Source organism: Saccoglossus kowalevskii, chromosome 13 (assembly GCF_978046115.1).
Source record: "Saccoglossus kowalevskii chromosome 13, keSacKowa6.1, whole genome shotgun sequence".
NCBI lineage: Eukaryota > Metazoa > Hemichordata > Enteropneusta > Harrimaniidae > Saccoglossus > Saccoglossus kowalevskii.
This window is the reverse complement of record NC_140653.1, coordinates 3,137,334-3,150,220: the sequence shown is the minus strand read 5'-3', so window position 1 is coordinate 3,150,220 and position 12,887 is coordinate 3,137,334. Positions and strand designations below refer to the sequence as shown.

At 36.9% G+C, this 12,887-nt stretch overlaps 1 protein-coding gene across 1 annotated transcript; it reads right to left on the bottom strand.

Annotated features, from left to right (window-relative positions):
- Nucleotides 1–274: 274 nt before the first annotated feature.
- LOC100367841 (arylsulfatase B-like) lies at nt 275–6,453 on the bottom strand. Its single transcript, XM_085506809.1, has 7 exons — nt 6,205–6,453; nt 3,513–3,699; nt 3,206–3,381; nt 2,574–2,784; nt 1,689–1,938; nt 1,061–1,227; nt 275–604 (listed from the first exon to the last, which is right to left on the bottom strand). Exons 1-7 carry the CDS (start codon nt 6,451–6,453, stop codon nt 336–338), a joined length of 1,509 nt encoding a protein of 502 aa, XP_085362935.1. The 3' UTR covers nt 275–335.
- Nucleotides 6,454–12,887: the final 6,434 nt, after the last annotated feature.

The window sequence follows — 12,887 nt, the reverse complement described above, 5'->3', positions numbered from 1 at the left end:
CAATAATGAATGTACTATCTATGTTTTAATACATACACACAATAATGAATGTACACCTGCACACTGCTTTGTATGGTCGTTGGTAATTACATCAGGAACAATAAAATATGATTTGTTTTGTTTGGCAGCAATCAATATTCTCTATTATTATTCTTATTGTTTATATTAAATATTCAGACAATAATCTTTTAATGAAATAATGAAAAACACAAATGCGCGCGTGTCCTGAATTTATCTATTCATAGCAGAAGCAGTATGCACATGGAATGTGAGTCATTTTATTCAAGTAATTGCAATTAATGTGTGCTGGCACTGTAACATAATAAATTAGTATTCTATATCCATGGGTTCCACGCCATACCGTGTCTTGCTGGATCTGCACGGACACTAAATTTGTCAACTTCACCAGGAGGGACAGCAGTTGTATTATGGTAGTGCAATCTTTGCAGCAACATGAAAACAATATCAGGTCTATAATGTACAAGGTTAACTTTTTCTTCGGCATCTTCTTTTATGTGATACAAACGCACCATTCCATCATCACTGCTCTCGACTGTCCTGCTTTTTGGTGCAATTTCTGGTCTGGTTTCCCAATTACTGCAACCTAACAAATAACACATGATAGCTTTAGATTCAATGCCCTGTTCACAATAAGTAAATGTTCCCACACATAACTAGTGTAACCAGGTGGGACATGGCTGGTCATTTTAATAACATACACCCAGTACTTCAGAACCTCACAAATACATAAGAGAGGTACAATTTGATATGTAAACAAAGCAAAATCAAACACGTTTCAGTGAATATAAAGGTGAATAGTGGTCATCAAATCACTTGGTTAAAGTGAAAGATGGTATCCCAATCCGGATCATCATTACCAAAATTGCAAACTCACAAAATCAAAGCGAGTTGGTTCTTGCCTTTAAACCAAATGGATGGTTTCTTACATGTGAATTGTGGCCTATTGACGCTGATAGAGAGGATATGTCCTTTCTGTGGTGAGTGGACTTTGTCTCCAATGCAGAGTGGTATCGTTATTGCACATAGGGGTGTTTCTTACCTGTATGACCTGTAAGTAATTTCCAGTGTCCAACTCTAATAGCTGCTGATACGCAAATGTCAAAATAAGGGTTTCCAATCCATGTGTCCCTTGTTGATGATTTGCATCCTGGCCATAGCGGGTCGATATTATAGACAATTTCTACTCTCTTCGAGGGTACTCCTCGACTCAAAAATAATAAAACAAATAATATCACTATATGATGATGTCACATTGGGTTTCACCAAACACCATGTACCCAATATGATTAAAATAATTAAAGTATTGGTGTATGCTCTAATATGGATGAAATGGACAAAAACAGATTCACTGAATTTCAATACAATTAGAAGTTTTTATGACCTTGAGAAGTGACTTTCATCTTACGACTTTCGATTCTTACACGCCCCAATTTCAAGCATGTTTTCGTTTTACTTTTGTGGGCTTTTTTTTCAGAGTAAAATGTGATGACATGCATCTATTCCGATCGATAAATGGCGGCAGTCGTCGTGCCGCGTTCTGTTCGATATGGGACTCATAGCGATCAACATACATACATAATGCCTGTAAAATACTTTGTTTGTCTACATGGAGTTCGAACACGCGCAGCGCGGCGACCATCGTCCTTTCATTCCTTTAATTAAGTTACCTGATTGTCTCCCATTGGTTAATTCCATCCAATGGTTTTGAACCAATCACATGTCCACCAGCTAGGTTCATAAATGTTGGAAACCAGTCACCAATATACATCAGCTCATTGTTTATCGTACCCCGCACAAGAGGATCCAGCAAAGGACTGGACACAAATGCTGGACCACGTATACCTCCCTCGAAATTCGAAGCTTTCTGACCTCTTAATGGATAATTACTAGCCCCGAAAGTTCTGGCGCCGCCATTATCTGAAACAATTTTTATACTAGTAGTTACATTGTATATTGCCCAATAGAGTGTTGCTCAATTATTCAGAAGACAATCAGTATTAAAGAAATGATTACCATATCAATCGTTTAACAGTGGTGTATGAACTGGAAATACTCAATGGAACCATTTATGGAAAAGTACCCTGAGCTCTGTGAGTTTGTTTAAAGCGGAGGGCGTCGTTACCTGCGCACGCGCGAAATTGAGCCCCCAAGCAACGATAACAACGCGCACTAAAAACGCAAAGGCTCATGAGTAGACATTTTTGTAAACAACAACACGGTATGGACACTTGACGCATGCGTAGGTGACTTTAAGTTTTCTGTGGTGCATTTGATGAAATATTATCTGAATATCATGTTCCCGTATGATTGCCCCGATATATTACAAATAGTCTGTTTATGCTCCGACAAGGGTTTTTGACATTTTGCATTTATTTAGATTGCACTGGAGTTCAACATTATTGTTTTGATGTGTGGTCGTATGTCAACTAAACAAAGTTGTCGCATTTTACGTCATAATCGCTTCATCAATAAAACGAAAGGTGTATTTGTTGACGCACTTATGAATCACATTAGATAAACAGAACATTGGGAATGGAACATTGAAAACCTACCCGTTGAAAACACAATCACTGTGTTATTCCAGATACCCTTATCTTTCAGAGTTCTAGTGATATTTCCTATAGCCTCGTCCATGCAGGATGTCATTCCAGCATATGTTCGACGTGATTCATCGTGTATAGTGTCTTTGTACATGTCTGAATACTTATCAGGCACCTGCAGAGGTGCGTGCACAGCTTGAAACGGTAAATAGATGAACATCGGCTGCAGGAGTGAAAAAGGCTATAACTATAATTGTGTTTGGTCGTATTTCTATCACGTATATTGAAGTAAGCGCTCTATGGCGACAGACTAAAATTGTTGACCATAAGAAGCACATTTCAAGTGTGAATATCACATTTAGGCAAATAAATTTTAGATTAAAGTTTGTGGTGTTTCGATAATACAACAGTCGTATGTGATACACGAAACTCGCACCCTGCTGATCTACGACGACAGCTTATAAATGGGGAAATAACAGCAGCATTGTACCACCCTGTGAGAAATTATTGTTATTAGAATATAACTTACGCAGTTTTGGTATAATTTCAAATAATGAACGTTAACTACATCATACTAACTTGACAACATATGCTAATACTAGAAAGCAACACTAAAGTCACCAGTGTACCACACACATACTTACAGTGCTTGGGTCATGCCTTTCAATTATTTTCTGAGTTTTTTCCGCAAATAAATAAGTGGAATATTGCCCTTCGTATTGTGGACCTACTACGTCATCGTTGTCATGAAGATCCCATATTTTCACATTGTTAAAGTTTCTCGTGTGGTTGAAATGATCACCAGCAGCCAAATACAAGCCTGGTAAGTAAGTAAGTCAGTAGTAAGCACGAATTCAAGCAAGCATTCAACCAACCAACCTACCAACCAACCAACCAACTAACCAAGATAGAAAGGATATTTATTTATTTTCACATTTTTTAAATACTCACCAAAAAACGTGTCGAATCCTCTGTGGTTCGGTGTGCACTGAAATTTACAAAATCCCAAATGCCATTTGCCAACCATGTGAGTTGAATATCCACTGTCTTTTAACATCTGTGGCAATAGGATTTCATCGGTCGGTAGACATCTTGGATTCTGTGCCACTAACACCCCATGCTGCATACCAGAGTGTATCTTAAAGGAAGCAAATAAGTCATCATATGATATGGTGTATCCGTGTGATTGTATGGTATATTTATGTTAGTGTATGGTTTATTTATAACTTTAACTTTAAATTTATTGACATTATTCATTTTGAATAGAACATAGTCCAATTTATAACTAGATAACAATTCCTAAATACATAAAACTAAAACATACTAAAACAATTTAACAAAAGGTCTTGGAAAAATCAGGGAATTGATAATTACTGTATCACATTACCATACTTTCTTTTATAAAAATGCCAAGCTGTATTAATGTGGAAGTGTTGCCCATAATGTATTTAAATTTTGAATCTTCATCCATCAAATGGAAATTAACAGTTTTATTTCTAATTGAGTCATATAATTTGCTCCTAATTGTAATATGTTGTGGGCATTTCATAACATAATGGAATTCATCCTCAATTGAATCTACCTGTATGTTGCATCTTGTACAGATCCTATGTTCAACTTTACCCTTTGGCCTTATATGCCTGCCTTTCTCAAACATTAAGGGATGGTCACTTATTCTTAGTTTGCATATTCTTTTTCTTATTGATTGTATGGTGTATTTATGTGATTGTATGGTGTATTCATGTGGTTGTATGGTTTATTCATATGATTGTATGGTGTATCCGTGTGATTGTGTGGTATATTTATGTGATTGTATGGTGTATTCATGTGATTGTATGGTGTAATCATGTGATTGTATGGTGTATTCATATGATTGTATGCATATTTCATTTCATATTAACATATGTTTTATCTAGATAGAGTAAAGCAATGTGATTGTTCTGCTCATGGAAAAAATGGCTGGAAATGCTAGGGCGCTTATACTGATGGCAAGTTTGTTGGGATTTCGCGGTCACGTGATTTTTGCGTTCATCCCTCGTTTACGCAATTTATATTTATTTTTCAAAAAAATTTCTTCGGAATCGCAACAGACTGCAAGCAAGTGCAGTGTAGTGTAGTGTAGTGCAGTGGAGTGCAGTGCAGTCTAGTGTAGTGCAATGTAATGTAGTGCAGTCTAGTGTAGTGCAATGTAATGTAGTGTAGTCTATAACAGAAATGGTAAAAATATAAAAGGTCATGATATTTTTGACACCACTCTTAAAATGTCACTATTGATATATCACCAACATTTGTTACTATACATTCTGTCATAACAGGATGTGCATATATCGTATTACTGTCACGTATTCAACTAAACAAACATACCAGTAAACTACATTTTTTTTCAATATTGGAGAGAATAACATACGATCAAGTTTAGTTAAGGGGTCTTACAGATTTCACTCGTTTAGGGGAATATAATATTCAATGCAACAGTGAGTATATACAATCACGAAATCGGTGTGTCGTGTTATTCAAAATGTGTCCTTAAATTGCAAGAGTACATACATAATGTATCCATGCGTGTTCTTGATACAAGACTACTGGATGCATATCATATTTGGTGTTGTAGTACATAACAGTTGAACTATTCATCTGATCTGACACTTGGTGAAAACAATGAATGGTTATTTGTTTATTATCATTTCAGGATAAATCATGCTGATATATAATTTCTTTGAGTATTATTAACTACTTATATCTCCTCCATCTTCAAGAATCAAGACGGTTACATAAATAAAACACATATGATTGTGTCTCTGCAGCTATTAGATTAGTACAACAACGCAAAATTAAACACTTTACCTTAAGGTAGCGAGACTATTATTTGCATACTTGTTTTCATCTTTTAATTGTGACTAAATGACTACAAAAAGATCCAAAAAAGTATATATTTTTGGAATCGCCAGACTTCAAGCTTTTCAAAAGTGTGTTCTTCATGCTCGTATCTGTATTCTACGACGCGTTACTCAATCAAAGGTAAAAAAATACTTTGTCTGTACAAAAAAATAATTGATAAGAAGTTTTTTTCTTACTTTTCCTAGTTGTTTAATTGTCTGGTAAATTGAATGTGTCTTGTCAGTTTTATTCAAGCAATGCGTTTTAAAAAGTAGTGTTCTGAATTTTAATTTATGTTTTAGTCGCATTGCGCCCAACTCAAACCACAACACATTGGTAAATAATCCATGAAATAGTTTGTCTGGAAACATTCAAGTTCCTCTCATTTTCACCTTAAAGCTGTGAAAATTTGGTGTTAATCCGACGACAATAAGTATACGTTATTTTTTGTTAAAGTTATATTTTGAAAAAAATAAACTCCTAGAAAAACGTCCATGAAGTCACAGCAAAGATTGTCAAGCTTGTTTATCGGCACAATCAATTTGTTTTCCCTTCAAGGTCTGTTTTAACATGTGTAGGGGCATCCAAATGTGTAAGGATGTTGGAAACCAAAAGAAATAAAGGATTGGGATAGGAAAATTCGATAAAATCGGCAGATGGGAACACTAAAATCAATGATTTTTTTTCAGTGGCTGTGAATGAATAGTTGTTAGAAATGTACATGCAGTTGTACTTGACTGGTACGCACCACTGAAATTTGACTTACCAGATATCGGCCAGTCATCAAAACTGCTCTTGATGGTGTACACAAGGGTGTGACGTAGTAGTTCTCGAGTTTAACTCCTTCCGCGGCCAACATGTCAATGTTTGGTGTTTGTATTTCGGAATCGTGGTACCCAACATCATGCCACCCAAGGTCATCAGCTAAGATGAACAATATATGTGGTCTCAACGTTCCTAAATCTGCATGAACCACAGAAATAGCAAGAATACCCAAAAATACACACACATACATTCTAGTACCATTGAAAAAATGACTGCAATACGACAATCAACACATTATATGATTGGCTCTTGATTCTGAATTGTTAGTTAAAGTGCACAGAACCAATCCTACTTTGAGGTCAAAGGTTAATGGCAGACAAGCTTATGGAGTTAACTGCATTCCAATATCCAATCAGAACAAAGTATTATCTTGGAGGTAAATAAAAAAAGATCTATTTTTACGTCTATAATAATCTGCAATTCAATTGCATCCACATAAAAAGCGAAATTATACGGTAATTTATTATTTATAAGGAAGTATGACGCAAATTAATTTGAGGATAGTTGAATAACGTAGTATATAGATGAGAAAATACAATACAATTGTATTTATTCTCTTACCTCCAATCCACCAAATCCATTAGTATGTTAATCAGAACAAAGTACCTAAACCCATAGCAGTAACAATACTGTGGCTACATTCGATCATACTGTCTTAAAGCGCGGTGGTCGTCGTGCAGCGCGTGCTCGAATTTCATGTAAATAACTTGAAACAATGTATTTTACACGCGTTGTAAACGTCGCTATGAGTCGAACAGGACGCGACGCGACGACTGCCGACCTTTAAGGTCCATTAAAACACGTCACATTAACAGGAAGTATGTTCGTAATCCTTTGGCTATTTTTGAACAACACGGTTCTATGTAATGTCAAATAAGAACAACAAGTTGGCAATGTCCCCATTATTATTAGTTTTTTCTATTAAATTCCGAATAAAACTTTCAACATACGAAACACGTGACAAATAAAAAGTGTATTCACTGAAGCAGATGTTACCACAACCTTTCATTTTAGATAACAATAAATAGTTTTAAAAGGCCAAGCAGCAAATGCAGGTGTCACTTGATTTAATACTTTAATGCAACATAAATATAAAACCATGAAGCCACTATGACCTTAACTACCCCGATAAAAACAATAACGTTATACATCCGAATTATAGAATTCGAAATATAATATTGCGTACTTGTAACAGGACAACAAATACAAACATATTACAGAAACTTTGAGGTACAAATAAGACCACGCCCATATTTTAGAAACCATGTGCAAATTATTACTCGTTGTTCAATTCACAGTTAACCAAACTCGGTGTGCAGTTGACTCGTAGGTTAAGTTTATGTTTTTACCCATGGTCGACTTTAAATTTAGTACCAGTTTGCAATCCCTGGCATATGGCGGCCATTCGTTTATTCTTTTGTTAAACTTGAATGCGTGAACGAACTTGAAATTAGGGCAAAGTGTCAAATTTCAAAGTTGAAAAAGGTGCAAGGGTTGTCTAAAACACCAATATTTTCTGTTTTATTTATTAAAACAAAACAAGCATTTACACTTTTGAAATCAATGCCAAATCCCTACAGCCCAAGGTGCATCTAGTGGCCATTCATTTATTTGATGTTGATCATAACAATCGACTTATGAAAAAATAACTATCTGATGGCGGTGAATTATGATATATTGAATGCAAAGTGTTCAACCTGAAAATGAAATTTGGAAACAGAGACACCAATAGATACAATGTAAGCATGGGGGCGGTGCGTTTTATGCTAATTAATCAGAAGTATAAACAAATAATATCATTGGGTTATACTGTAATCACAAAATTAGCTATTGGTTGAAAGTTGAAACTTGACATTGAAACAACTGAGCCGAAAGCCCCCCCCCCCACGCGAAGTCGCTGGCGTGACGCGTATCCATGGGAAATCGGCCTGGCGTGGCGTTGTGCGTTTTTATTATCACTTATGACTCACATCTCGGGAGGACCCATCCGCTTTAATTGCCATTGCGGGAATAATCTGTTGAGCAATGTTGCGATTTACATTGCTGCTTTGCTAATATTACTATACATCGAGCAGTATTGCTTATCAATTAATCAAGCAAAAACAAAATATTGCAACAATGTATCCATATCCTTAGGCTGAGAGGAGCCACAATTTCACAACACCCTGGTACATTCCATTATCATCATTTCAGGGACAGCCAAGGATGCAAACAAACCCGGCAAAACTGTACATTGGGATAGTTGTAGACTGTCCCAGCTGTGGTGATTCAGTTTTTTTCAGTTAAAAAAAAAATGGAAAAAATAGTTTTGCGAAAGGTGGGGTGAACGCGAAACCAGCACAGACTGGTCTTATTTGCAGGTACTAGTAACCTGTTGCTATTATTATTCACGATATGCAGTGACATCACTGAACGGAAACAGAAAAGGAGTGGGGCGTGCGCGCTGCATAATGAAGTAAACATTGTATTCTTTGAAGAGTAACAGTTTTCTGTGGGATAGAATGGTTTCCGGACTGCTGAATACCCAGTTGAAGTTACCTTATTGAACGTCGTTTGCTACAGTGCTCAATGCCTGTCATTCTGCTCATTAAAACACACCAGTTCCTGCTTTCAACACAGAGGGCGCGGCAAAAAGGTCCAGTCTGAGTGATTTCCCGGTTACAGGGAATTTCGCGTTAACACTTCTATTTTTTTTATTTACCAAAAGAAATAAATCGCCCAGACTGCTCCAGTCTAGGATAGTTGTTTAGAGTCACCTGAACAACATAACAAGAAATACCCCGACATGTGCAACATATAAAATTCTGTTGTAATTGCATATTCCATTCTATAAGTGACCTCTCTGTACGTTTAGATCACGATAATGCTCACTTGCTTTCTCGCATCCACGAGGTGACAAACAAGCAGGCTGCATTTGGAAGAATGATTGGGATTCGAGCATGGGGAGCCCAGGAACTATAATCAACTGTACGCACTCCCTATGAGCAGGGGGAGGTGGGTATCGGCTGGTATCTAGTATATGAAATAGACAAGGGATGAAGGCGCCAGCCAGCCCACATTTTTTGAACTGGAAAAAACAGACAAACAGAATGAAAATAAAATCTATAAAAAATACCAGGTTGAAGAATATTAGTTGCTCTTTCAATTTCGCCAAGCCTTACCTATATTTTACCTATATCTGCAGAATAAATCGTTGTTTTCTGGATGCAGCCTGATATTTGTTCCCGGGTTTTTGTTGCTTTCTTGGTTGTTCAATTACGAATACAATTTTTGTGGTGGTTGTATGATGAAATTGTTTTCGCGTATCTGTTAATCGAAGCTGAATGGCTGTGTTATGTCTGGCATCGTTTAGGCCATGTGAAGTTTTGGACGGAACCGTCGCTATTCGGACTACTATTTCTGACAGTTGGTATTCGTAGTTATTAATGTAGTGAACGATTAATCAAAAGATATGACGTATTCAGTACTTAGTGTGATTGGCTTTATGATTGAATGTTACGCCCTAGAGTCTTTTAACTGTATTGTAATTGGCTAGAGTTTTGAAAATGAATAAAGTTGTTTTAGTTGGTCTTGGCGAGTACAGCATGACAGACGCAGTCCAGTCCTAGAGAGTCTTGGGGCGAGCCTTGAAGCAGTCCAGTCTTGGGCTAGTCTTGGGTCAGCCTTGCGATAGTCTTGGGGATTTTTCCCCAGGGCTCGACTGATCGACTAAGACGAAAGTTGAAACGTATTTCGCTGTGTGTGTCTATTTGACCGTCTCGTCTCGTCTCTCTATCGCGTCCCCTTGAGGTACAGGATCAGAGAGGCAAGACGAGATTCCCCTTGGCACGTGTGGATAACCCCAGAGAAAAAGAATTCCCCCCTCATAGTTGTAAGATGTGTTGATTGGTTATTGGGTCATTGTTTAGACACCCTATAGTCCTGGAATGGTATGCTCCCAATCAAAATGTCATATGGCGGTGTCTTCTGAAAACATGGCATCAAAATGATTTCTGCTTATTTATTACTGTTGTAGATTCTGAGAACTAGCCATTGAATATGATGTTGGTGAATAAAAGGAATTTATATATTTCAATTTGAATTGGCAGCAAACTGTGACACCAAATCCAGTCGTTCTATTGTTACACTTCTGAAATATATTCTCGAAATGTCTTGAAACAGATTTAAATATAAAGATATGGATTGTTAAATAGGAAGATGAACAAGTCATTGTCAATGACATAGTCCCCGTCATGTTTTTACTGACTTTGTCAAACAATAAAATTCATAGTCAGATTATGTTTAAATATTGGAATAGTATTTAGCATATTAACTACAAATGTGCACGAAACAAGTAAAAGGACTAAGTTTGAATGAAATTGGTCAAGGCATGTCCAAGAAACAGCTGATGACTTGTTTGAATTTTGTGATTTTATTCGTTTTTAACGAAAATGGCCACCATTTGCCTAAATTTCAGTGAAAATGAATAATAACTAAAAACAACATTTAACCCATTATATCTTGCCTTTGTACAAAATTTAACCCAAATCTGTACAATCATCTCTGTAAAATGAGCAGAACACTCGTAAAAAACAAAATGGCCAAAAGTCTGCCATTTTGAATCGTGCATCAGTAATCCACTATGACTGATGCCAATGCCAAGTTTGAATGAAATCGATCAAGGCAGTTGAGAACATGTTCAAAAGTTGATTTTTGGTGCTTTTTGGGACAAAAATGGCCGCCGATCGGTCGGATTTGAAGAAAATCTGTCCAGGCATCTCTAAGAAATAATGACGGACGCACAGATGGGGCCCAAAACAAAATCCACTCTTCGGACTACATCTGACAGGGATTAAATAGTGTCCAACAAAGTAAGTGTATAAGATAACAGTCAAGTCTTATTGACACTCACGATCTTAGCTGGGGTGGACCTTTTAATGTAATATCAAGGGCTTTTGAAATGGTTTGTTTTAATATATTGTGACATAAATTGTAAGTTAAAAGTACAGAGCCCTGGCAGTGTGAATGAAAAGCGCACATGTTTGGATACTTTTCAACAACCCATTGCACATGTTTATTTTTAAGACTGCTGATACAGTCACTGGATTGTGTTGTCAGCAGAATTTGAGATACATACATCCTGTCTCTCCCTGTGGCATAATGGTATGGCTCAGACAGTGACATGGTGATTGTAAAATACCTTGGAATGTGCTGAGCCCAGTGTTGTTGGCAATGAAAATAGATATGACATCATTGACTCGAGTCTCCTACTTTAAATTGGTAGAGCTTGGATTAAGAGTGGTTTATTCCACTACCAAAATTGGCATCCTCTGTACACTGATTTGTCGGCTATTTCGAGATAACCAATCATTTCGTTATATACATTTTATTATTTGCATGGCTATAAATTAGCTAGGGTATTTAAGTTGAGACATAAGGGAAAATCTTTAGTCAGGAAGGTGACCTGACTTGATCCTGTAACATCTTGTGATGCTGATTCCTGACTCCAGTGAGCTGTACCCTATACAGGGGTACATATGCAGACGTTCTGTGCAGTAATCCCTGCTGATCATCAGGAACCACTGAAGCTCACTGCCTGAACTACTCCCGTTGTACCAGTGCTACCAGTAGCAGCAGATAGCAGTGCAGTTGCCGATACTCCCTGGACACAGAGCACGAGTTTAAATTGTAGTGCAGCTGCTTCGACAGTGTGCCAGATAGGAAGGAACGCAACATTGCACATTGCTGTCCAATGGAGAGTGGAGTGTTCCCTGCAGCATCGATCAAGTCTCTAATTTATTTTATTTTACAGTGTATCCCCCTCCTTGCTGGTTCCAGTGACCAGCATCCCTGTTATTTGTTTATTAAAGTACAGGAAACCGTATATATTGTGTTGTGTTAATTTGTTATAATCGTTACTGGTATATTTCTTTCTCTGCACAGTCTCAGTTGTGGTGATATACATTCCCCAAACGATCCTCACCCTGTGACAGCGGACGAGCTGAGAGGGAGGAGACTTATAAGATAAGCACGCTACCAAAGACAAAGACTATTAGACCGGCATTAAAGACAAGCTCCCCGATCCTGAATATGGTGTAGCCCCATAAAGGCCCCCCCCCCGCACTTAACGTCACAATATTTTGTGGTCATTCCTTCTTCCCCTTTTTCTACTATTGTTACTGCTCTACCCCTTACTTGATGCAACTATGCACAAATTATATCTGGTGTTTTAGTATGCCTGTGCATAATGAAAGTAAAAATCCAATGAGATACTGTGCAAATTATATAGCAAATTAGTGTAAAGAATTCAGTGAAAATACTATAAAATAAATTAAATAGAAATATGTATTTGTATGTGGAAAACATTGCTAGCCCATTGACAAATATACCAATGTGAGGCATTTAGTTTTCCTTCATTTTTTATTTGTGAAAAAATCTTATGTTATTATACAATGTTGAGTTAAAATGGACAAGACAGTGATTGGATTATATGTTTTGTATGTCTGTTCACCAAGGTATTCACAGTTTCGAATTATAAAATCACTCAACATATTAGAATATATCACCCAAATACTGCAAGTCGCGAAGTGAATGTCGGTATACTAAAATAATGATATCATCTATGAACCAGTACTTTAAAGGGCA